This window comes from Bos grunniens, chromosome 19, assembly GCF_055505025.1.
Source record: "Bos grunniens cultivar Pamir isolate PY7600 chromosome 19, Bosgru_T2T1.0, whole genome shotgun sequence".
In the NCBI taxonomy this organism is placed as follows: domain Eukaryota; kingdom Metazoa; phylum Chordata; class Mammalia; order Artiodactyla; family Bovidae; genus Bos; species Bos grunniens.
In genome coordinates, this window is record NC_141183.1 from 19274553 (window position 1) to 19298758 (window position 24206).

The window sequence follows — 24206 nt, forward strand, 5'->3', positions numbered from 1 at the left end:
CCAAGGTTTTCTCAGCCTCAAAGCATTTACTTGTAGGGTATGGCAGGGGCTGTGATCTGCTCAGCTCTGGGTGGGGCCACAGAACTATTTGTCAACTCTTTACTTAGCTTTTTACAGTCTTGTCTTCAGCTAAGAGTCTGTAAATCAGCAGGCAGGTGGCCTCATCTTTATTTTCAGTCGAGGAAACTGAAGTGTAGTGACAAACCTCAAAGGCATCCTTTTGTAAGAAGAAACTCAGAAATGCAAGGAGTGCAAGCCCCTCCTTCTACTGTGAAGGAAACTGAGGCTCAGAGATCACCAGGTTTGATTCCTGGTTGCTCTGGGGAAGAAGGCATGTGAGGAGTCATCACTATCTGCGTCTGTATTTAGAGGCAGAAGTAGGATCAGAATCCCTGGTTGCTCTAAAGACCCTTTCCAGAAATTTCTGTGCCAAGGGGGAGGGGACAATGAATAATAACAGTGCTTTCCCCAGCTGGCTCAGTGGTAAAGAATTCGCCTGCTAATGCAGGAGACCCAGGATTGATTCCTGTGTTGGGAAGATCCCTTGGAGAAGGACATCGCAACCCACTCCAGTATTCTTGCCTGGGAAATCCCATGGACAGAGGAGCCTGGCAGGCTACAGTCCATGGGGTTACAAAGAGTCAGACAGGACTTAGCAACTAAACAACAACAGTAATAGTAACAGTCACTGACTGCTTGCCAAGTGCCAGACAGGGCTCTATGTACTTTAGAGCTATTAACTCATAAAATACAAAATTCCTGGGAGGTGCAGGTATTTTGATCCCCATCAGCTCATTTTATAAATGGCTTAAAGACCCCTAGATATTTGCTAGATGTCCCACAGCTGCTGCAGGAGGCAGCTCAGACTGGAACCACTTCCTGGAGTCCCAGAACTCTGATCTTAGGCAGGTAAGTGGTGTGGGCCTGCACATGCTGTATCTTAGAGTTCTTGGGACCTAAGGCCTGAGTAAACCTTTGCCGGGAGCAGAGAGCCCTGGTCGAGAATGGGCTGCGGTGGGAGGTCCTCTGGACAGAGGAAGGTGGGAGTTTGAACTCAAGCTCTTGCATTCATGTGATTTTGATGCAACTTGACCTCTAGGGTCCTCATTTTCTCACCGTAAAATGGGAAGAGTGCATGGGAGAAGTCTGGATTCTAATCCACACACAAGGACTTCAGTTTCCTCCTCTGTAAAATGGGAAGAGATATCTCTTGGCTGATGGCTGTGAAACTGTTTGTAAGCCATGTCTTTAAGGCGGTAAAGGACCTTAACTGGGGCTGGGCTCTCTCCCTGACACTTGATAAAATAATTTTGTGTCGTTTCAAAATTCACTTGGTATAAGAAGGGAATGTGAATGGCGCCTTCTCTCGGGGCCCTTTAGACCAGCAGCACTTCACCGGTCACTCCCCGCCCCCCACTTCGGGTTTCCTAGCCTCGGAGAGCCCCAAAGACTTTTCTCAGGGAAAGCGCATGGTTGGCCCCATGGAATCCACGTGCTAATCCGGCGTGCACAGGCTGGCTGGGTTACTCCCGGCCGGGAAGAAACCGTTCTGGGGGTGAGGGGGTGGAGAAGCAAGTGACGTCAGAGTCACGGCCTACCCTTCTTAAAGGCGCAGGCTCATAGCCCGTGTTCGTTTTTCTGTAGAGCAAATAATCAGTAAGCGAAAGAAAAGTTTTAAAGGCGAGGCAGTTGGTGGAGTCTCGGCTAACGGGGCTGGCCTGGGAGAAAAATTGAGTCTCCTGAGAAGCAGGATCGGAGACGTCGTTACAGGATTCACGCCAACCCGTGAATTCACGTCACCCCAGAGAGACAACTTGAGGGGAGGGGTTTGGTATTTGTCAACTTCGAATTCCGGGTTCTTAACTTTGACCCTCAGTTTCGTCTTCCGTAAAATGGGGAAGGCGAATAATAATCTATTTCTAAAAGTGTTGAGACGTAGAAATAGGTTTTGTGAGAGTAACCAACACAGAAATGTCGGTCCCCTTTCCCCCTACTCGATCCTATCTCAGTACAAAGAAGAAATCTGAGGCCCAGAGCGGCGTTGTAACTTGCCTAGGGTCACAAGGAGGTGGGACGAAGCCCAGGTTAAATCCAGATCTCCCAGGGGCTCCCGGGCCAGCCGTTCCTCGGGCCAGCCTGTCTGGCTCCAGTTGCTTACTCGTTAACTCCATCGCCCACACCCGCATGGTACCCCGCAGTTTGCCAAGTGGTTTTGGCGTTGCAACCTCGGTGGATTGTCTGTTAAACGGGGACGACCCTGTTTGATACGGTCGTCATGAAGTTGTAAAAACCTCAAAAAAGAGCCGGGTGGGTTGATGTTTGCCATCACTATCTGATCGCCCTCGCGATCGTGGAAGAATTGATTCAAATCTCTTCTGGCCCGCGAATGAAGAAAACCGGGGGAGTGCTTTACCTATGCTCGTCTGGAAAGTTTGCGGGAGCAGCGCTCTGCCGGGGTAATGGTGGGGTGGTGTTTGGGACAATAAGTTGTCGAGTACAGCCCTGCCGCCAGGTCGAGCGCGGCATGGAGACACGCGACCTTGGCGCGCGGGCGGGGCTGGGCATCAGCCGCGCGGGTTCAGGCTGGCGCGGGACTGGGAGGAGGCCGCGAGTGGGCGGGACGGCGTCACTCCGGGCAAACGGTCGGTCGGCCCGGGGGGCGGGGCCTCACAGGGCCAACCCGGGGCGGGGCGAGCTCGGCAGTTTTCCGAGTCGGCCTCGGTGCCGAGTGAGCGCGCGCGGAGCCCGCACCGGCGGCGGAGCCGCTATGGGTCCGCCCGGCCCCGGGCACCGCGCCGCTCGAGCACCGGCCTAGAGCCAGGTGGGCGGGACTGGACCAAGGCTGAGGGCCAAGCGGGAGGCAGAGGCGGGAGTTGGGTTCCTAGGGGTCCGAGGGAGCCTGAGCCGGGCGGGCCTGGGCTGGGGGCCGGGAGTCGCGGGCCGACCTAGTCGGCCCCACCCGGCGCTCCCTGCGCGAGGAGTCGGAACAGAATGTCTCTGAGGGGTGAAGAGCGATCTTGTCGTCCTATCCCTACTTCTAGCACTTTCGGCCTAGCCTACCCCCACCCCCACGCCACCGCCCCCGCTCGCAAGAGAAAGCAGAGAAATTTGTCTTTACCCTTCGGACCCGGGGCCTAGCCCTTCGGGCCTCGAGAGGACGGGTGCGGGGGAGGTCTGGGAGTCCTCACCTTCAGTCCCAGGAAAGGGGATGGACCCTTCGCCGCCCTCAGATTTGTTACCTTTCCCTCGCCGCGCGGCCTCACCTCTCCACGCTGTGTGCGTGACTCGAGGCTGGCATGCACCCATCTCGGGCCTGGGCGCTGGAGTTGGGGGCGGCTCAGGCGCTTTGATCGTTGGTCCCCAGGCCTGCCAGGGCACCTGCACTGAACTGGATCACAGTATGCCGGTGTGGCGAGGGAGAGGGAATGGCGGTGGGCCGTTAATGTCCATTAACTGATGGGTGACTCTCCCAGTTTCCTTGCTGACTATTCCCAGTATGACCTTGGCCCGGTCAACTCACCTCTCTGAGTATGTTCCCCACCCCCACGCCCCCAGCAAAGTGAAGCTGAGAATAACTGCTTTAGAAAGTGGTTGTGAGAAACTCATGCTCAGTGAGTGAATGGGGTGAGAGTCCCCGTAGTGTCCCCAGGCACCCCTGCTTCCTTTCTTCCCCTTCCTGACTCTGGTTTTTGCTCTAGTTGACACTTGCTTTTCAGAACTGAAGCTACAAGATGGCTGACCAGGACCCAGGGGGCATCAGCCCTCTCCAACAAATGGTGGCATCCGGCGCGGGGGCTGTGGTCACCTCCCTCTTCAGTAAGACCTGGGAAGGTGGGGTGGGAGCAGCTGGGGGCTTGGGCCAACCAGACGTTGACAAGTGACTTGGCTGTGGATGAGGGCTCAGGGAGGGGTCCTGAAGGAGCCTCCAGTCCTGCCCTTCTCCCTTAGTGACCCCCCTGGATGTGGTGAAGGTACGCTTGCAGTCTCAGCGCCCCTCAGTGGCCAGTGGTGAGTGTCTGACTTTGGAGCCAATGGGGGTACAGGGTTCCCCAGGGATGGGGTGCCTGGGGGCAGGTGGGGGACACTTCTGACTTGAGGTACCGTCTTGTGTTTTAGAGCTAATGCCTCCCTCCAGACTATGGAGCCTCTCCTACGCCAAATGTGAGTGCCCGCACCACGGTGAGCCTGTAAGGGTTCAGGGGAGGGAGTGTCCCAGTCTCTCAGGGCACATGGGGGCCTCACAGCTGTGGACTGGCACACACTTCTAGATCTTATCAGCCAGCTCTCTGTCCTACACTAGAATGTCCACCCAGGGACCCCAGGCTCCTTCCAGGGATGGGAGCTCACCACCTCCCTGTGAGGTTCCAGGGCCCTGTCTTTCTGATGCCCCCACCCCTTCCCCAGTGCCCTCCTCTCTCCGATCCACAGGGAAGTGCCTCCTGTACTGCAATGGTGTCCTAGAGCCCCTCTACCTGTGCCCAAATGGTGCCCGCTGTGCCACCTGGTTTCAGGACCCCACTCGCTTCACTGGTACCATGGTGAGGAGCAGCTGTGCCCCTGGATGGGTCTATAGGCATTCGGAGGGATACAGATTGGTAGGGCAGCAGACCCAGAAAACAGTGGGTAGCCTAAAGCACGTAGAGATGGCTAGTTCATTTTGGGAAGCGCTCCCCTGAGCGGGCAGGGCCTTCACGAGGTTTGAAAGGTGATTAGGAGTCTCTCCTGTTCCATGCTCAGTTGTGTCTGACTCTTTGAGACCCCATCGACTGTAGCCCACCAGGCTACTCTGCCCATGGAGTATTCCAGGCACCAGTACTGGAGTGGGTTGCTCTTTCCTGTCCCAGGTTATCTTTCCAACCCAGGGCTTGAACCCACGTCTCTTATGTCTCCCTCATTGGCAGGCGTATTCTTACCAGTAGCACTACCTGGGAAGCCCAAGTAGGAGTCTGTCTGGAGTCAGTTAGGGAGTTACACGTGTGCAGGCCCGAAGGGCTCCTGGGTAGAAGCAAGGGCGTTGGGAGGACCCAGCCTGGGCCACCCCTGCCACGAGCCTTGTTCATTTCATCCTTCCTCCTTTTGGGCTGCTGTCTGCATGACCAGGATGCTTTTGTGAAGATTGTGCGACATGAGGGTACCAGGACCCTGTGGAGCGGCCTCCCAGCCACCCTGTGAGCACCCCAGTTCTGCGGCTTACCTCCCCCGATCCCCCCATTCCGACCTCTTACTCCCAATGTTGGCTGGCTGAGTGGGGCCAGGGAACCTTGGGAGGTTTGGGAGCTTTGGAGAGTTTTGCCTAACCTATACACACCCCCAGGGTGATGACTGTGCCAGCCACTGCCGCCTACTTCACCGCCTATGACCAACTCAAGGCCTTCCTGTGTGGTCGAGCCCTGACCTCTGACCTCTACGCTCCCATGGTGGCTGGCGCACTGGCCCGCCGTGAGCACAGCCCTGGGCCCGCCATCTCCCTTTGACCATCCCCCCGTGCAGGAGCCCAGTCCAGACTCCCAACCTATGCCAGCCTTGGGGTGGGGGGATGTTCAAGGCCCCCAGACTCTGGGAGGGCTGCCACTGGGACCTGTGAGCTGACCCATCTTCCCATTCCCCGCAGTGGGCACCGTGACTGTGATCAGCCCCCTAGAGCTGGTGCGGACAAAGCTGCAGGCTCAGCATCTATCATACCGGGAGCTGGGCACCTGTGTCCGAGCAGCTGTGGCTCAGGGTGGCTGGCGCTCACTCTGGCTGGGCTGGGGTCCCACTGCCCTTCGGGATGTGCCCTTCTCAGGTAGGCACCTGGAGTGCAGGGGTTGAGGAGGGGCCCTAGAAGGACTACAACTAAAGCCCAGTTTTGCTACTACTAATCTATAAGTCATGTAACTTCTCTGAGCCATGAGTATCCATCTCACGTGTGAAGTGGGCCCCACGTTTTCATGAGACGCTTCCTGCCCAGGGCCTGTGAAATCCAGTGGCACATAGCATGCAGGCTTCATAATTGGGAGGGAGTAGTTGTGATGTAGGTCCGTGGGAGATGGGAGGTCTGCGCCTACCCCACTGCCCTCCCAGTCTCTAACGAGTGCACCCCCATGCCCCCAAGCTCTGTACTGGTTCAACTATGAGCTGGTGAAGAGCTGGCTGAGCGGGCTCAGGCCAAAGGACCAGACCTCCGTGGGCATCAGCTTTGTCGCTGGCGGCATCTCAGGGATGGTGAGTTGATCATGCTGGGAGTGAGGCCATTGATGTGTGCTTGAAGTGACCAAAGGGTTGTTGGAGATGTTCTGGAAAAGAATCTTTGCGTGCCTGTCCAGGGGTATGCTCACTCCATTCCCCTAGTGATATTCTAGCTAAGGCCAGGAGGCCCTGGTTGGATGCAAGGGATGAGGGTTCTGGGAATGGAGACAAGCCTGTCCCCACCCCACCAGGTGGCGGCCACCCTGACTTTACCCTTCGACGTGGTGAAGACTCAACGCCAGGTCGCACTAGGAGCAGTGGAGGCTCTGAGAGGTGAGGAGCCCTGGCTAGTGTGGGGCAGGGCAGGCGGGGTTGGGGGTGCCCAGCGGGGTCTTACTGGGCCTGGATTTGCAGTGATGCCCCTGAACACCGACTCCACTTGGCTGCTGCTACGGAGGATCCTGGCCGAGTCAGGCACCAGGGGCCTCTTTGCAGGTGGGCGTCTTTGTGTGTATGTCCACACCCTGGTGAAGTTGGTGCTCCCTGGGACTCGACCTCTGACCCTAGCCTCCCCCCGTGACTGCAGGCTTCCTCCCGAGGATCATCAAGGCCGCCCCTTCCTGCGCCATCATGATCAGCACTTATGAGTTCGGCAAAAACTTCTTCCAGAGGCTCAACAGGGAACAGCTTCTGAGCCCTTGAAAGGAGTGAGGGGACAAGGACCCTGCCTCTTCCACGGACAGGGTGGGGCAGGAGGAGACTGAGCCAAGTGCCTTTTCCTTCAGCACTGAGGGGAGGGGCTCATTTCTCTTTCCTCCCCACTCAGCCCCAGGGGTAGGGGAATGCCCCTCTGCACCCACCCAGAGCACCCCCCCAACCCCAACTGCTTCCTGTTCTTCCCCATTCCCCGGCCCTGAGAATCATCACTTTGTCCCCTCAAGTTCAAGACCAAATCTGCTCACTTCTCCCCTCCTTTCCCTGTGGGTTTGCTGTAAGTGAGCTTGTCTCTAGGAGCCACAAAACCCTGGGCTGGTGTAGTCTGCATCCACCCCTGTTAGTTTGTTGAGTCTAAAGATGATAAACTTCTTTCCAGTGCTTGTGATTGCAGGAGGTGTCTGGGGTGGGTGGGAAAACAGGGCTTGGTGAGCGATTTGCACAGAAGAGGCCTGGAAGGGACCTTGACGTTGGCTTTGGCTGACCAGGTGGCATCCCTGTAGAGGAGCCCTCCTGCGATGTTATGAGAAGTGGTGGGGGTGAGACCTTTACCCAAGGGCACACTTAAGTGATAACCCAGGAAGGAAGGTGGCTTCAGTGCCAGGCTTTGGCCTAACGGAAGAGTCTGGACCTGTAGGCCGAAGCGGAATTGCTCGGGATAATGGGTGGGAAATGGGGCCCTGCCAGGGCTTGCCTTCTCCATCTCTGCCCCACCTCCAACTCCCTGCCCAGGATGTCCAACATCTTCTCTGCCTGGGGTAGATGAGTTATCCAAGGGGCCCTTAACACATTTTGGTGTTTCCCTGGGCTGGCCTACTATTTCAGACACTTCATACCAAAAGCCACCCGCTCCCTGAATTATTCCAACCAGTCTGTTCCTAGGGTTTAGCGGGTCCAGCATCACCTGGTTGTGGGCCCAGCACTAACTCCACCACATTCTGCCAACCTCAGGAGCGGGCCCCCTGTCCCAGCCCCTCCACAGACAAGGCCGCCCTCAGTCCTCTGGTTTTTATTTGCCTGATACCCTCATAGCTGCCCCCCGCCCCCAGCCAGGGGGCTGAGAAAGGAGTGACTCCAGGGCATACACAGGGGCAGACGAAAGAGGCATGGGAGGTGGGGCTGCTGAGGCTGGGCCGCCAGCCCGAGGAGGGTGGGGTGATGAGCGAAGGAGAGTCCAGCTGGGAGCTAACCAGGCATCGGGGTCACCGGAAGAAGCAGCTTCCTGAGGGCTCCCCGTGGCCTTGGTGCCCCTGCCTCTCAGCCCCAGCGGCCTCCCTCTGCAGCTCCGGCCTCCGTGGGCAAGAAGCTGAACTGGGCTAGAAGCAAAGGGTGTCTCCAGAGAGACTCCTGGCTGAGTGGCAGCGTTCTCTGGAGGGTGGCCTGGGTTGGGGAGGCTCTGAGGAAGGGCAGCAGGTGGGGCTGGCGCTGCCCACGCCGCTCCTCAGCTGGGGCTCAGTGCCGGGCTGCCCTCGGGACTGTCGCTCACCAGGCACTCGTTGGATTTGAAGCTCGCCAGGGACTTGCAGCTGGGGATGGAGGCCAGGGAGCCGCAGAGGCCCAGCATGGAGGGCGTGGGGTCCTTCCCTGGGGAGAGAGGGCGGGTGAGGCCTCCGCAAGTGAGTGGTGGGCGGTGCTCGGGTGCAGGCAGCGAAGGGACAGCCCTCGGGTCACCCGCCAGGAGACCCTCATTCCTGGAGTGCTGGCCTTTTGCAGTGAAGCCCGGGAACAGCACCTGGCGCTGTCATGCACAGAGCTGGGGACAGACACTGTATTGGAATCGTCACTTTCTGTCTCTGTCTCCCCCTGAGGGTTCATCGTCTCTTTGTCCGTTTATTAAACACGTGGTGAGCACTTGTTCGGTTCCAAGTGCGGGGGATACAGAGAGCGGACGAGACACGGTCCCTGCCCTCACGGAGCTCACAGTCTGGTGGGGAGACAGACACACGGACAATCACAGACACAGTGTGGCGGGGTTCCACGGTCCATAGCCTGCCTCGTCTCAAAGAAGTTCTAGGGTCATCCAGTGCGGTGTGGATTTTAGAAAGAAAAGACAGGCGGTCCAGGCACCAGGGAAACTAGGGTGGGAAAGCCAGGTGAAGCCAAGGAGGGAGGGCAACACAAAATGCATGCGTTGAAGTCCTGGACATTCGCTTGAAGGGAGCCACTAATTTGTTTCTGAGCTTCCTGGCAGCCAAAGAGAAGGGGGAAACAATGGTCAGGCAACTGGTTCATAGAGCGCAGGAAATAAGAGCAAAATAGTTAGAGAACTCCCGAAGGATCTGTAGGGCCTTTGTGGGGCCTTTGAGGATGTAATGGGGCCCTCACCATTTGCCAACACTGGTGACTGTTCTAATCAGCACCCCCATTTTACAGATAAGAAGGGCTCAGCAAGGTGGACTCAATGACCAAGCTCCCATGACCAGAGAAGTCACGGCTGGGATTTGTGCCAGGGTCTGCCTGATACCCCAAACCAAGCTCTCAGTTGCTGTGCTAAGCTCCCAGGCAGGGTGGAGTGAATGAGGGAAATGGCTAGGGCCTGACTACAAGCCCCAAGGCCTGGCCTCAGCCCTTCTGGAGTGGGTACTGGGTGCTGGATTGGGGGGCTCACCGATGGGGCCCCAGGGCTCCTCGTCCCGCTTGCCCTCTCCCAGGCGCTGAGAGTCTGAGCTTAGACTGGCTTCAGCAGATAGGGGCTCCGTGCTCATGAAACTGTGTCTGTGACAAAGCAGAGAGAGAGCCAGTGGGCGGACAGAGGCCCACAGCTCCTAGCGCCCCTCTTCTGTAGGAGAGGCGGGACCAGCACTGAGCCCAGGCTGAGTCTGGCTGGGGCTTACCTCCGGTAGAGCTTGGGGTTGTTGGCACCCTCGGCCCCACTGAGTGTGCCCAGTGATGGCCATTGGTTGACCAGGCGTGTGGTGAGGTCCTTGGAACCCTGGGCCAGGGGAGCGTGGTCACCAGGGATCAGACCTGTCCTGGGATGGGGAGGGGGGGTCAGGCCTGGCTGGAAGAGGGAGCAGAAGTGGGGAAGAGGGGCTCAGAGAGAGGTGCGGGGAGGGGCTAGGATTGAAACCTGGGTGGCAGAAACATTGCGAATGTTGAGAGTCAGTGGGGCAGATCCTGGGAGTCAGTGGAGTGTACTGGGGGGTCACAGGGGTGATAGGAATTAGTGCACTTATGTTGAGGTTTAGCGGAATAATGAGATGTGGAGTCAGGGTGGTGGGCAGGGGGTTGCAGAGCAGGGCAGGGATCATGAAGAATAATGGGGTGTCAGGGGATCAGGCTGAGAGGCCTCAGGTGATGAAAACGTTTAAAGAGGAACTGTTAGAAGGATGGGTAGAAGTGAGGTTGGGGGTCACTGTGCCTGATAATGCTCAGTGGGCCTACATTGCTGTTCAGATGTGTTGAACAGAGGGAATGATGCAATCATGTTGAAGGGCGTTGAATACTATTAATTAGAGATGCTTGTGAGTAATATTGGGGCTCCTGTAGTGCCGGAATCCCAGGAGTACTGCTGAGTGGCCATTCTAGCTGGTGTCGCGTAGCTGAGGATGAAGTGGGAGCCGGCTTGGGGCGGGGGTGGGGGAGGGGGTGGGGCGGGTCTTAATGTTGAGAATAAAGCTAGGTTGCCCGGGGAGGGGGCTCTCAGGGTGGTGGTATCGGGCTCAGTGGTCTGATGTTGGTGGATGGTATCAGGAAAGGTGATGTTAGAGTCAGCGGGGGCGATGTGGTCGGGGTGGCGGGGGACCGGGGTCAGGGCCGCGACGGCGGCACTCACAGCTGCTCCTGGAGCTCCAGGATCACGCCTTCCAGCTCCCGCTTCTCCCGCTGGTTCTGCGCCGCCGCCTCCTCCAGCTGTAGTTGCAGCCGCCGGTTCTCCGCCTCCAGGTCCTTCAGCTGCGACTCGCGCAGACGCACCAGCTCCTCCAGGTAGCCCTGCGGGGCGCCGGCTCAGCCCGGGCGGCGAAAGAAGGGGGTCCCCGCGGCCGCCCGCCCCGCCTTCTGCCCGGCTCGCCCCGCTCACGCCCCGCCCACACCGCGCGCCGCGCACCTTCTGCGCGTAGACAATGCGGAACTTCTGTTCCATCTTGTGCCACTTGCTGTACCAGCTGTCCTCGTCGGTGACGAGCGGCAGGTACGGGTGCTCGGGCGAGTTGTCCTCGCTCGTGCTGCTCTCGGCGCTGTGCCGCTCCTCCTCGTCCGTCAAGTAGTCGTAGCTTGAGGGAGGAAGCAGTTACACAGCCAAGGTTACACAGTTACACCGACAAGCCTCCTGGGCCGGGGGCGGGGGGCGGGGAGGGGGGCGGCATGATGCCCAGACCGCTTGCCTCCCGGCCGCCATCCCCACCCCTCAGGGCGATTGTCTGTCCGCACCCACCCACCTCCGTAACAATCGGGCTGCTCACCTCTGAGTGAACTTTAGGTAGGGCGTATAGTCGATGACCACGGGGGTCTTCCCGTCCAGCACTTCGCCCTTTAGGCAGAAGCTGGAGGCAGAGCAGCCACAGGGTAGGGGGCAGGTATGAGAGGATGGGAGTGTGGACTTTCGCAGAGAAACAACCCCAATCCCACGGTCACGGCGACCGCCACCGCCACCCAGACCCCACCTGAAGTCTATGGCGCTCAGTCCGATCAGCATCCCAGTGAGGACCGTGGCTTCCTCCCGCATCATGATGGCTCCTGAGTCGTAGAAGCGTCTGTGGGGAGGAGGGAGGTACCGGCAATGTAGTCTTCCCAAGGAGCCCCACACCTCAGGGCTTCTGTTGGTTTATCACAAACCTTGCCGGGAGGAAGGAGGTGTCTTTTTTCCTGCTCACCCCTCACTGTGTCTCCTCCTCAGGCTGGGGCCCACTGGGGATAGCGCCTGTGTCTCCCACCTATTAAAACGCGTGTCCCGGGAGATTCGACCTCCATCCCTCTGAACTACCCCTTCTCCACCAAGTACAGAGTCACCCAGATCCTTAAAATCAGGAAACAAGTCCTAAACAGTGCTTGGCATATAGTGAAATGTTAGTCTCTCAGTCGTGTCCCACTCTTTGCAACCCCATGGACTATAGCCTACCAGGCTCCTCTGTCCATGGGATTCTCCAGGCAAGAATACTGGAGTGGGTTGCCATTCCCTTCTCCAGGGGATCTTCGCGACCCGGGAATAGAACCCAGGTTTCCTGCATTGTAAGCAGATTCTCTACCATCTGAGCTACCAGGGAAGTATTCTGGCATACAGTCGATTTTTAAAAATAATGTGAATCCTGAAATGTGAGGACACACCAGAGATACAGTGCAGCTAAAAACATCAGGTTGGGTGTGACCACGTGGTGGGTAACAAAGCACATGGCCCCACTGTACCCATTTTCCCCTTTGGCACATCTTGCCTGTGACCCTGCCTCCCAGACCCAATGTCTCTGCAGACCCACAGTGCACGGACCGGAACTCTGTAGTCCATGGGTAGCAAGTACAGTACTGCTGCTGTTTGCAGAGCAGGTAGAGCTGTGTGCTATAGGTCATGGAACGAGGCCAACAAGTAAAATAATACATAGTTGAGGCTTGTCCAGAGCTGTGTGTGTGAGACCAGCACTGGGGTCATGGGGGATAATGAACTTGACTTGGAAGAGATGATGGTGGTGCTGAAAGTGTGTTCTGGGAAGGGCTGGCCCAGCTGACGGGTGGATGGTCTGGGAGAGGGAAACTAGCAGTGCATGCTGGTAGTTGTAGTCCAGATACTGAAGGTTGCTGTGGCAACTTAAGGATCAAACGTGTTTAGGCAATGAATGTACACCCTGAGACTTGTGGTCCACACTGATTGAGGGGGTCTGACCTGGTGGTCCGAGTGTCCCGCAGGGCTGTGGTGATGTATTCCGACATGCGTTTCTCCATCAGTGCCACCCGGATCCATGCCCGGCCCTGGAAAACACATTCACTTTTACCGGCTGCCCCAGAGGGACCCACGTGTGTGCCCCTGGGTCTGGACCTCCTGTGGCCCTTCTCCCCAGTGCCTGTGGGCTGGGGCGAGGACCAAGGAGCAAGCAGCCCCTCTGTATCCAGAGGAGGGGGCAGCTGCCCTCCTGCCCGCTGCAGGCCCCTCACCTTGGCCCGGGCAGTACTGATGTTTTCCATGTTCTCAATGCTGCTCACACAGTTGTTGGGCACTTTGCTGCAGGCCAGGCGGATGTAGTCCCAAAAGCCTCGCTGCCCATCTGAGCTGAACCAGCTCACCGGACCTGCTGGGGCACAGGCTGAGCCAGGGCAGGGAGCGGGCTCAGCAAGACCAGGGAGTTTGGAGAGGGTCCATGTAATGGGGCATCCACATGCATAAATAAAAGCAGCCATGCACATGCATCACGCCTACCCCAAACAGACATACCCACACATGCATATACACACAAGGCTCACTGCTGGGGCTTGTGGGTACCCCTTGTATTGTGCCCCCCCTTCCCAGCTCTGTGCTTGAGCTTCTGTGCATGATCTAGAATTGGGACCAGGGTCAATGATGGGGTTCAGACAGCCACAGAGTAGATCAGAAGGGGGTAGCTGGGAGCAATAGGGGACAGGAACCTGGACCCACCTTTGAAACGGTGGCTGAGGATCTGCTCCAAGATGGCTGCAAAATTCACAAACTCCTCGGATGAGTCATCGATGGGCTCCGTTGTGTACTTCTCCAGCAGGGTTTTCACGGAGAACCTGGGTGAGAGGGAGGGAGAAGGGGCAGTGGGGTGTCAGGTGAGAAGACAGGGTAATGGGGGTAAAAGGCAGGATAAGAAGAGATCACCAGGAGCATGGATGTGGTAGGGAGGCAGAGGGAAAGAGGGTGGGGGACAAGTGAGGCTGTAGTGACCAGAGAGGGGCTGTGATGTGAGTGAGTAGGGTGGCAGATGGGAGATTGATTGACAGAGTGGGTGATGGAGAGGTGACAGGCAGAGAAGGGAAGCTTCAGGAACAAGGTATGAGAGGGGATGAAACAACAGGTAGAAGGATGAGGCGCTTAGAGCCAGGGGGCCAGCCCAGAGCCTCTTCCTGATCACCCACCCTTTGGAGTTGCATTCTCTCTGTCAGAGAAGGGTGGGGGTTGGCTCGGAGGTGGGAGCTGCTTTGTGCCCCTGTCCTGAGCTGCCTTCTGCCATTGCTAGAACGTCTCCAGTCCCTTCTGGGGTGGGGGTGGGGTCACCTGTGCCAGAGCATGTGAGTTGCACCAAGCACATGGAGCGTGGGCATGGATGGGTGGCCAGGTGGACCCCCAGCACACGGATGCTCCCCTTCCCCCTTTTCCTTCCTAGCTCGGCCACCCACACACCAGCTGCCCAGAACCAGGCAGTGCAGAGCTGGGCTGGGGGAGGCGCAGGGTGCGGGTCTGACACACACAGTGGGTGGGAGGGGTTACTGGCAGCATCTCTAGAAGGGGGCTTGAGGGCCTGGACACCTGGCCTCTCAGAGAGGAAAGAAGCCAAGGGAAGCCAATGGGGCTGAGAGACTGGAGCCCAGCAGCCCCCACCCTCCCTCCAATCCACCCAGAGCCTGGGCTCCCTCTGCAGTCCCTACGCCTGCAGTCTCCACCTGCCATCGCTGCAGTGGGGTGGGGCAGGGATGAGGACGTGGTTCCCAGCATCCCATCATGGCCCCTCTGTGGGTGGTACAGCAGGGGGGATGTATCCAGGGACATGGGGGCTGCTTGGAACCATCCTTCTTTCTCTAAGCTCATCCAGTCCTGTAATGTGCCAGCGCTATACTCTGTATGTCATTTCATCTATCCCGACAGCCTTGGGAGGAAGGTCCTCTTAGTATCACCATCACCCCGATTTTACAGATAAGATAACTGAACGGTCTAAGAGATTGCCTGATCTGTTCAAAGTTACACCACTTGTGAGGCGTCAACAAGTATGTCTGATCCCAATGCCCTTGCTCTTTCTGGGGCCTCCTGGTGGATGTCAGGATCAGTGAGGCCCCAAGCAGCCCCTGCCTCCTCCACACTCTGTCCTCCACTCCGTGCTCCAGCCCTCAAACACTGGCCTCCAAGGCTCTAGGCCAATGGCACAACTAAGCCCACAGACCTCACTCCCTTCCTTTGAGTTGGTCTGGCCTGAGATAAGAGTCAGGTCAGTGCTGGGGTTGTACCAAGGGAGGCAGCCTGGATGGACTCAAATCCTGTGTCCTGGTGGTGCCTTTGTGGCCTTGGACACGTCACTCAGTCTCTCCAAGGCCCATATTCCCCAGGTGTAAACAAGAATAATAGTACCTGTCTCATCAAATTTTGGTTCAAATTCTGGGAAAAGTCTGGGAGAAGGTGAGTGAGCAAGCCATGGGGCAGGGGTGGTAAAGTACTGGGCCATTAATGGCATAGCCAGAAGGAGTCTGTGTTTAGGCCATTATCTGGACTTTATTATACAGCCCTGCTCCTGTGATGTCTTCTGGTCATTTGGGTCAGACCTCAGTGGGGGCCTGTGGCTGGTTTCAGCATGGCAGCCATCTGCCATCTGTCCTCAGGGGTGCTGTGGTGCTGGTCATTGCCCCCAGGAGCCCCATGGTGTGTTCCCTGCTCAGAGGTGCAGTGGCTGCTGCAGGTTACCATGGAGACAGGGCAACCAGGGCCCAGGGGAGCCCTCGGCCTGCTAAAGGGAACTGTTCCCGGAGCTGGAGGCAAACCACGTGACTGTGATGAGGCGGCAGGGGCCGGAGGGGTTTCTGAGCCTCTGTCATGCTCCCAATCCCCCCTGCCAACTCTGTCCCTCACATTCCAGCTCTAACCCCACTTCCAGTCCCCCAGAATGTCTGCTTCTACAGCTGAGGCCCAGGGGCGTTTGTCTCTTCCCTACACTTTCAACAGTCCCAGCTGTCCTGGAAGGCAAGAGAAGGAAGAAGAACCTAGGAGCTCAAGAAAGATGAGAGGGACAGGAAGGATGGCATCGGAACAGGCTGTTTTCATGTGCCAGGTACTGTACTAGGTTCCAACATGCATCGTGTCATGACCATTCCTTGGTGTGACTGTTACATCTACGATGGAGATGGTGAGACACCCAAGGCTCAGAGTGGTTAGGAGACTTCCACAAGGTGGTACAGCTAATAACTGAAGAAGAGCCTGAACCCAGGACCGTCTGTGTTTTACACTGGCAGGGCCTGGGAGGTGAGCATGGAGGCAGAGGCCTGCATTTGGGCTGGGCCACTGCCACACTCATTCCTTCTCTAACGTTCCAGGCATTTTTACAGAGGTCATGTGTGCACAGCACCATGCTAGGCACTGGGGATATAATGGTATGAGACAGACGTAGTAGAGCTGAGTGTGCACCCAAGAACCTGGGAGAGTTATAGGAGACTGACCCAGGGCATCAGGTGGGCACTGATCCCTGGGGGAAGGAGCAGGACCAAGACTGGTATGCAGGCAGGTGGGTCTGGCAAGGGAAGACAGCTGAGCCCTCAGAGGTGGCGTTGGGCAGAGGAGAGATTGCAGGTGGAGAAGGCAGCTGGCAGGGGGCTCCAAGGGGGAGAAGAGTGCAGGTAGGGGGTGAGGACTGGTCATTCCTGGCTTCAGGGCAGGGAGAGTGAGCCACTGCAGGGCTGGGGAGTGGGAAGGTTCACTTTCTGGGCCCCAAGAAAGCGGGCAAGTCTTCCCAACACTGCGACAACCCCACCCTTGGGAACCAAGGGCTCGGCCCTCCCAATCTCTTCCCCTTGAACCTGGGAGAACCCAGCTTCTGTGGTCAGGCCCTCACTCCTTCCCACCACAGGGGCAGTGCTGTGTCTTCACTGGATGGATGCCAGGACTTCACCTACATGCCTGGTTGACCCTGCCATGGGCTGCAACTGCCCAGAGATGGAGGAGGGCACCACCCCTGCTCCAGGATTTGAGCATTGGGAAATCTCCCAGAAAAGCCCTACCCCACAGAGGCCAGGTTGGAAGGGGTGGGAGTGAGGACATGCTTGGAGGGCGTTCATTCCCCTCTCCCATCAGTTCTCCTCTGCCCACCCAGCTCCCGCCCCCAGCAAGGGAGCCAGCCCTCCCCACCCCTCCCCCTCACAGACAATGTCACTTCCTGGTTCTCACAGGAAGCTGCAGTGCCAATTAAACACCCCTCACCCTCCAGGCCCCAGGCTGGGCACAGGCCTGGCCTGGCCTGGCCTAGAAGGGTAGGGACCAGACCTCCAGACCCTCTCCAAGCCTGGGTCTGAGGATAGCGGACGCGTGCTCCTCAACCCTGTGCTGCTTCCCTTTTCTTCGCGTCTGCTGTGCATCCTCGCATCCAGCAGGCCCCGTTGCCTCTCCTTGACCACCCCACCCCCGCCCGCCGGCGGTGCCCACCTGCACACGGTGATCAGGTTCCTGCGCTCCACGGCCACATTGCGGGAAGACGCTTTCTTGGAGGACAACCCCAGAGCCATGGTGGTCTGGACAAAGCTCGCTTCCATCCAGATGTGTGGCCACTGCTGCCGCCGCCAGCTGCCCCTCACCCTGCCCGGCGCCCCGGCCCCCCCACCGCCGGATCACCGCTGGGCCTTCTGCCCGCCGGGGCACATCGACCCCTCCACGGCCATCCTTCAGCCGCTGCGCGTGTTGCCCGGCCCCCTGGCTCCCTCCCCCGGCGGCGATTCCGAAGCAAAACAAGGCCGGGGAGGGAACTCTCCGAGGTGCTGAGCCGGGGCCCGTCACCCCCTCCCCTAGCTGCCCGCCCCCCTCGGCCGGTGACGTCAAAGCCCTCGAGCCCCGCCCCCCGGCAGGCCGGGGACCAATCCGCAGAGGGTGCAGGATTTGGAGGGGGCGGGTAGGGGAGGGGGAAGGGGCCTCAGGGAGCGCCTAGAGGGTCCCAGGAAGAGGCAGCGATGGGAAGGAAGAAAGGGGGCTTCTGGCTTGCCCTCCACCTCCAGGCTCAGAGCCTAGGACCCCACGTCTCGCGTCTCTGCGTCCCGACGTCTCTACTCCCTTGTTTCTGACCTCTGATTAGTGGTGTCTATCTCAGATGTCTTCTCATTTCTCCTCACCTTTATCCCGGCCCCCTCCGCCCACCCGTTGTCTATCGGCATTCCCAGCGAGGCCAGGCCAGGTCTGCGTTCAGAGACCCTGGAGACCAAGGAGCAGTCGGAAACTGCGTATCTGTCTGCCCCCGGGCTTGGTTCGTCTGCGCCAGCCGGCAGAGTCCACCGCTGTAGGGTGGGGGATGGGAATCCAGAATAAGCCGTAGGAGCCCTGCGCCTGGAACCCCTCGGGACAGAGTGGAGAGTAGACTGGCAGCTAAAGGCCTGGGCTCTGTGGAGGTTCCCAGCCGTAGAGCTGATGCCCATAGTGGTGCCAAGTAACTGCTTCTGAGTCCTACCTCCTCACACCACCCCAGAGGCAGCTGGTTTGAGGATTAACCCCTTGGCTGCTAGAACTGCTGCAGGGTCCATCAACCCTCTCTTCAAGGCCAGAAAAGCTGGTTGCATCCATTTTCCGTGTTTTTTTTTTTTAATTGAAATATAGTTGATTTACAGTGCTGGTTGCATCTTTTAGGGAAGGTGGGGGAAACAAACAGAGGGACAGTCTAGCTTCCCATACTACCCGTTGCTCTCTCACATCACTGCTCCCACATGCTCCATTCCTCTATTCCTCTATTTAGCCTGTTCTCTTTCAACCACTGAAATCCCCAGCTCCCACAGAAAGGCTTTCTGTGTTGATCACAAGAGCTTCACCCAGTTTCTCCATCTGGCCTCGGGAATGTCCATTCTCCAACTCTGCCCACTCTCTGGGTTGACGCTGCTCGATAGTGGCTGGTCAGTGTCTCCACATTGATCCAGATGGATACCCACATCTGAAAATGACCAGAAGGCAGGGACCCTCCATTAGCACAAACAGAGGAGGAAGAGATGAAAGACCTGTAGAAATTTCCAATCTTGGTCTGACTCCCTGGGGACTGGGGAGAAGGTCCTGACTCCAGAACAGATCTCCTGTTCACTCAACCTCAGCCTCAATTCTTGGCTTCTGGGGGCTCAGACTTAGTCTTTTCAGCCCCTCCTCTCTGCTTTTTCCCTCTCACCTCACCTTCGTCTTCCTTCCTCCAGATTCATTGCCAGGGGCAATCATGATGTTTGTTCTTTTGCTTTTCAATTGCAAGATATATCAGATGCGTGAAAGAACATCTAAATCACATATGTGCAGCTTAAAGAATATTTACAAAGCACACAGCTATGTCATAGCCTCAATGATCAAGAAATAGGACATCACCAGCCCCACAGGACCTCTCATAATGCTTTTCCCAGATCTCATCTTCATCCATCCCTGTGAGAGATAACCACTATCCAGACTTTTGCAATGAGCATTTTCTTGCTTTTCTTTATAGTTTTACCACCTACCCATCCATCAGTTAAAAAAAAAAAAATACAGTTCAATGTTGCCAGTGTTTAGGCTTTGAAGAAATGGAGTCATTTCTGAATTCATATGAATTCAGTTGTAATCTGCTTCTTTCAGTATCACATTAGCAAGATTTAGTCTGTCCATGGAATTCTCTAGGCAAGAATACTGGAATTTGATCTTCCCAACCCAGGGATGCAACCCTGGTCTCCCACATTGCAGGCAGACTCTTTACTGTCTGAGCCACCAGGGAAAGCAAGAACTAAATAATCTGCACAGAAAAAGCAGGGGCCTTCTGCTCAGCATGTGCACACATCTTTTCTATACATATTTGAACAATAACAACTTCATGCCTTTGCCCATTAAGATGCAATTGTCAAAAAAAAAAAAAAAAGATGTAATTGTCATTGGTACAAAGGTCTGTTGTCTAGCGAGCACAGGGAGTCCGTGCTCAACTCCCACAAAGTGGAGTTGCAAAGTCTCTGCAGTAACAATATCCATCTCTGGGTGATAGTAACACCTTTCTGAGTTCAGCCACATTTTCTCTTTTGTTGTTATTTAGTTGCTTTTACGGAGAAGGCAATGGCACCCCACTCCAGTACTCTTGCCTGGCAAATCCCATGGACGGAGGAGCCTGATGGGCTGCAGTCCATGGGGTTGCTAAGAGTTGGACATGACTGAGCAAATTCACTTTCACTTTTCACTTTCATGCATTGGAGAAGGAAATGGCAACCCACTCCAGTGTTCTTGCCTGGAGAATCCCAGGGACAGGGGAGCCTGGTGGGCTGCCGTCTATGGGACTGCGCAGAGTCAGACACAACTGAAGCGACTTACCAGCAGCAGCAGCAGTTGCTGTTACATCTGACCCCTTTGAGACCCCATGGACTATAGCCTACCAGGCTTCAATGTCCATGGGATTTCCCAGGCAAGAATACTGGAGTGGGTTGCCAATTTCTTCTCCAGGGGACTCTTCCTGGCCAGGGATCAAGCCCACGTCTCCTGAATTGGCAGATAGATTCTTTACCACTGAGCCACCAGGGAAACTTCCATTTTTCTCTAAAGGAACCTAAAGACTAAATAAGAAAGCTCACTACCAACAACAATCTTTTTATAAGATGATAAAGCAAAGGAAGGAAGGAAAAAAATTATATACATACATATATACATATGCACACAGAGTATATAATATAAAACAAGCAAGCAAGAAAATACCCATAGCTTCTACAGTCCTTATTTCTGTAACTGGTTAGAAGTTGATATTTTTAATTTCCTGTTTCACTACTCATTTCATTTTCACTTTACCCTTAGCCAGCACTTCAGTTAGCTGTTGTTTTTTAAACCATGTCAGGCGACCACTTCGTTTGTGAAGAATCAAGATCCTCAGAATTGGATTGCTGTCAGTTGAGTAGAACCATTGTTGTATCTAGTGAAAGGATTCCTCCCTTGGTATAGCAGATGTTATCAGCATCCCTCCCACACTCCCTAAGCACTGGGGTACAGTGGGCAAACTTCCAGCTGCCAGAAAACTGCAACGCTACCCGAGGGCTCCTCTCTCTGGCCACTGAAGCTGAACTACTCAGATGCTAGGCAGGCAGAACATTCTGAGGAATTCTACTCCAATCTTCAACAACCCTCAGGCAATAACTGATGGTGACTGGTGGATAAATATCCCAGTTCTCTCAGCCATCTGGTGGGATAGTCCTGAGGCTTCATCATTACTGACTTCCTGAGTCCCCAGCAGGACTCATTTCCAGCCCACAAGCTTAATTTCCTTGATAGTGCAGCCTTTCGGAGAAGGCAACGGCACCCCGCTCCAGTACTCTTGCCTGGAAAATCCCATGGATGGAGGAGCCTGGTAGGCTGCAGTCCATGGGGTCGCAAAGAGTCGGACACGACTGAGCAACTTCATTTTCACTTTTCACTTTCATGCGTTGGAGAAGGAAATGGCAACCCACTCCAGTGTTCTTGCCTGGAGAATCCCAGGGATAGGGGAGCCTCATGGGCTGCCATCTATGGGGTCGCACAGAGTCAGACACAACTGAAGCGACTTAGCAGCAGCAACAGCAGTGCAGCCTTTATCAGCCTTCTTCTCTTTTCTGTGTCACTTTCTCACTTGGAGGTGGTTCCTCATGTGTGTGCATGCTAAGTCATTTTAGTCGTGTCTGACTCTTTGCAACCCTCTGGACCATAGCCCGCGAAGCTCCTCTGTCCATGGGATTCTCCAGGCAAGAATACTGGGGTGGATTACCATGCCCTCCTCCAGGGGATCTTCCCAAACTAGGGATATTACCTCTCCTGCATTGGCAGGTGGGTTTTTTACCACTAGCATCAGTTCTCAAATATGGGAATTCCCTGATAGTCTAGTGGTTAGGACTCTGAACTTCCACTTCAGGGAGCTTGGGTTCTATCCCTCATTGGGGAACTAAATTTTTTACATGCCTCATGGTGTGGCCAAAACAAAACCAAAAAAACCTCAAAAAATGTACATGCCTTCAAATCTTGAACTGAGGTTTTATTCCTAGGGGGACCTCCCTCCTCTGCCAAACCCAGTTGGTATCTAAAGTGATCCTAGGAAGCAGATCCCCTGCATGGGATTCTGGAATTGGATCACTCACCATCCAAATGACAATAAGAATTCCATGGCTGGGGTAAATACCCAGAGCACCAGCACGATTACTAAAACTCTTACTCTGGTGAATATAGGGACACACCACCTGTGCATATTTCTAGTAATTGTGATATGGGAGGGAGATGGGAATTAGAAGGATTGTGGAGTCAGTCAGTCTTTGGTAAATGCCATCGAATTGCTAAAAGAAAAAAACACAACAGACTCACAATGGCGATTAACTCAGGATACAGTGTAAAACCCAGGAGTCTTCTAGGGCAGCACTCAAGGAAGTGCTCATCTGTAGCCAGTGTGGCTGCACTGTGCTGAAAATCAATCCCATGATGCTGTGGAAGTAGCAGGAGGGAGGGAAGGAGTGGGATGCTGAGGCCTGGTATGGAAACATCTGTTCTAGAATCCCCATATTATCCTGAACCAATAGGGCCAGTAGACATGGCCTCTCTCCCTTGATGGAAGAGAGCAGTGTCTCCTTGCCAGATAAGATGCCAGGTCCTCACCTGAGGCAGATGCCTCACAAGATGATACTTGTTCTCTTCAAGATCTGGCCCTGACCCCACTCCAGGATTCTAGAGACATGACCGTGGGCAAGTCTCAACCTGGAACAAGTGGAGAAGTACTATCCTAACCAAGGGGAGAGAGGGATTATTTACCAAAAAGTGCTGCAGGATCTGGCAAAGGTAGCAGCAGAAATTGGGAGAACATGCTTGAGAACAGTTCTTGAGGGTGTTAGCCTAGAGTCAGAGAGTGGAATAAAAGGCTGGAGAGTGGAGAGTTTATATTGATCTGGATACTCTGCCATGACTAAGCATTTAATATTTTAAAGCCCTAGAAAGGACATTTGAAGCCAGTTGCAATATGCTACTGGGATAGAGCATCAAAGTTTGGAGGAAACCATGTGTTACAGCAAATGAGGTGGGGATGCTAGCATTTCCTTGACAGAGTACTGGGGAAAGGTCAAAAGGTTCAGAAAGATGAGCTCACCAGAATGAAATTATTATCATTATATAAGACCAGAGAACCCTCCAGCTTCCTGTGTTCCTCATGAGGACCCAAAGACACTCCCTTAAATAAAGTGAGAAGACACGTGCTTTATTGGGACTTTCCTAGTCGTCCAGTGGTTAAGAATCTGCCTGTCAATGCAGGGTACACTGGTTCAGTCCCTCGCCCAGGAAGATGCCACATGCAATGGGGCAATTAAGCCCATGCGCCACAACTACTGAGTCCTTGTGCTGCAACTACTGAAGCCCAAGAGCCTAGAGCCCATGCTCCGAAACAAGGAAAGCCACTGCAAGGAGAAGTCCACGCCCCACAGCTAGACAGTAGCCCCTGCTCACCGCAACCAGAGAAAGCCCACACACAGTAATGAAGGGCCTGTGTGCCACATCAAAGACCCAGGGCAGTCAATAATAAAATTTAACCGAAAAAACAAAAGAAACGTGCCAGTTGTTGGAAAGACACCGGCATCATTTGCCACTCAGTAGGGGCTATTCTCTGCAGGCCAAAGTTGATAGTAGGGGACATGGCGATGGAACAGGGCTTCATAAAGTCAGTGGGTATGACTGGAACCCAGAACAGAGGCCAGGTGATGGCACTCAGTCATCTGAGTCAAGGTGGATGTAATTATATGTGCAAAAAGACCAAAATGGAAAACTGCAATCTACTGTGATCGCTAATGGTCTTCACAGGGAAGACCATGGTATTCCTAGGTAGATGGACAGCCAATGAAGGTATTTCTGGATTTATATAACCAAAACCAAGTTGAGATTTCTATGGTGGTCCGGTGGGTAAGACTCCTTGCCCCCAGTGCAGGGGCCCTGGGTTCAGTCCCTGGTCAGGGAACTAAATTCCACATGCCGTAATTTAGAGTTTGCATGCATTAACTAAAGATTCCACATGCCTCAGTGAAGATTGCAGATCCCGTGTACCTCAAATGAGACCTGGCGCAGCCAAATAAATATTTTTTTATATCTAAAAAGCAAGAATGTGTAAACAGAAGGCTGATGTCAGCCACTGTGAAGGAAAAAATCACAATCCATCACCCAGTTTCCAGACCCTAGCCATTTTTTCAGCTACAGAATCCGTTAATCAAAGGGGAGGACAGTGCCCTTCAGGAAGAATCTTGGAATTCCACAACAAGCTTATCTCACAGTAATTATCTCACTCCTCCTCCAAAGCCATTTCTCAGAGCAATTGTACACTAGCAAAAGATTCAGCTCTTTCAAGGCTTTTGGGTACAGGATCTGAGCTGACAGATATAACGGGGATCAAAATGCCATCATGGACATGTATTAGAGTGGGGGCATCCAGAGGCCAAGTGATGAAAGGAGACCTGGCAAAGTCATTCCCACAGTGGGTCCAATAGGCCCACAGACTTACCTGGTGGTTAGTTTCCTG

General features: G+C 55.1%; 2 protein-coding genes across 11 annotated transcripts; one reads left to right on the forward strand and one right to left on the reverse strand.

The window, feature by feature from the left end:
- Positions 1-2730: 2730 nt before the first annotated feature.
- SLC25A39 (solute carrier family 25 member 39) lies at positions 2731-7263 on the forward strand. 2 transcript variants are annotated; one of them, XM_086357387.1, is made up of 12 exons: positions 2731-2821; positions 3717-3816; positions 3949-4008; positions 4117-4161; positions 4405-4538; positions 5101-5168; positions 5315-5439; positions 5612-5785; positions 6095-6204; positions 6420-6501; positions 6583-6663; positions 6755-7263. In XM_086357387.1, exons 2-12 carry the CDS (start codon positions 3732-3734, stop codon positions 6868-6870), a joined length of 1080 nt encoding a protein of 359 aa, XP_086213513.1. In that variant the 5' UTR covers positions 2731-2821; positions 3717-3731; the 3' UTR covers positions 6871-7263. The 2 variants fall into 2 exon arrangements, with proteins under 2 accessions (XP_086213513.1, XP_086213515.1); XM_086357389.1 differs by having other exon boundaries at positions 4429-4538.
- A 613-nt stretch (positions 7264-7876) lies between these two features.
- On the reverse strand, positions 7877-19208 carry RUNDC3A (RUN domain containing 3A). 9 transcript variants are annotated; one of them, XM_086357379.1, is made up of 11 exons: positions 17165-19208; positions 13442-13557; positions 12964-13097; positions 12695-12780; positions 11487-11576; positions 11286-11366; positions 10931-11096; positions 10658-10815; positions 9717-9854; positions 9491-9597; positions 7877-8466 (listed from the first exon to the last, which is right to left on the reverse strand). In XM_086357379.1, exons 1-11 carry the CDS (start codon positions 17269-17271, stop codon positions 8324-8326), a joined length of 1326 nt encoding a protein of 441 aa, XP_086213505.1. In that variant the 5' UTR covers positions 17272-19208; the 3' UTR covers positions 7877-8323. The 9 variants fall into 9 exon arrangements, with proteins under 9 accessions (XP_086213505.1, XP_086213508.1, XP_086213503.1 ...); XM_086357382.1 differs by having other exon boundaries at positions 7877-9066; XM_086357377.1 differs by having other exon boundaries at positions 12964-13112.
- Between the last annotated feature and the right edge of the window lie 4998 nt (positions 19209-24206).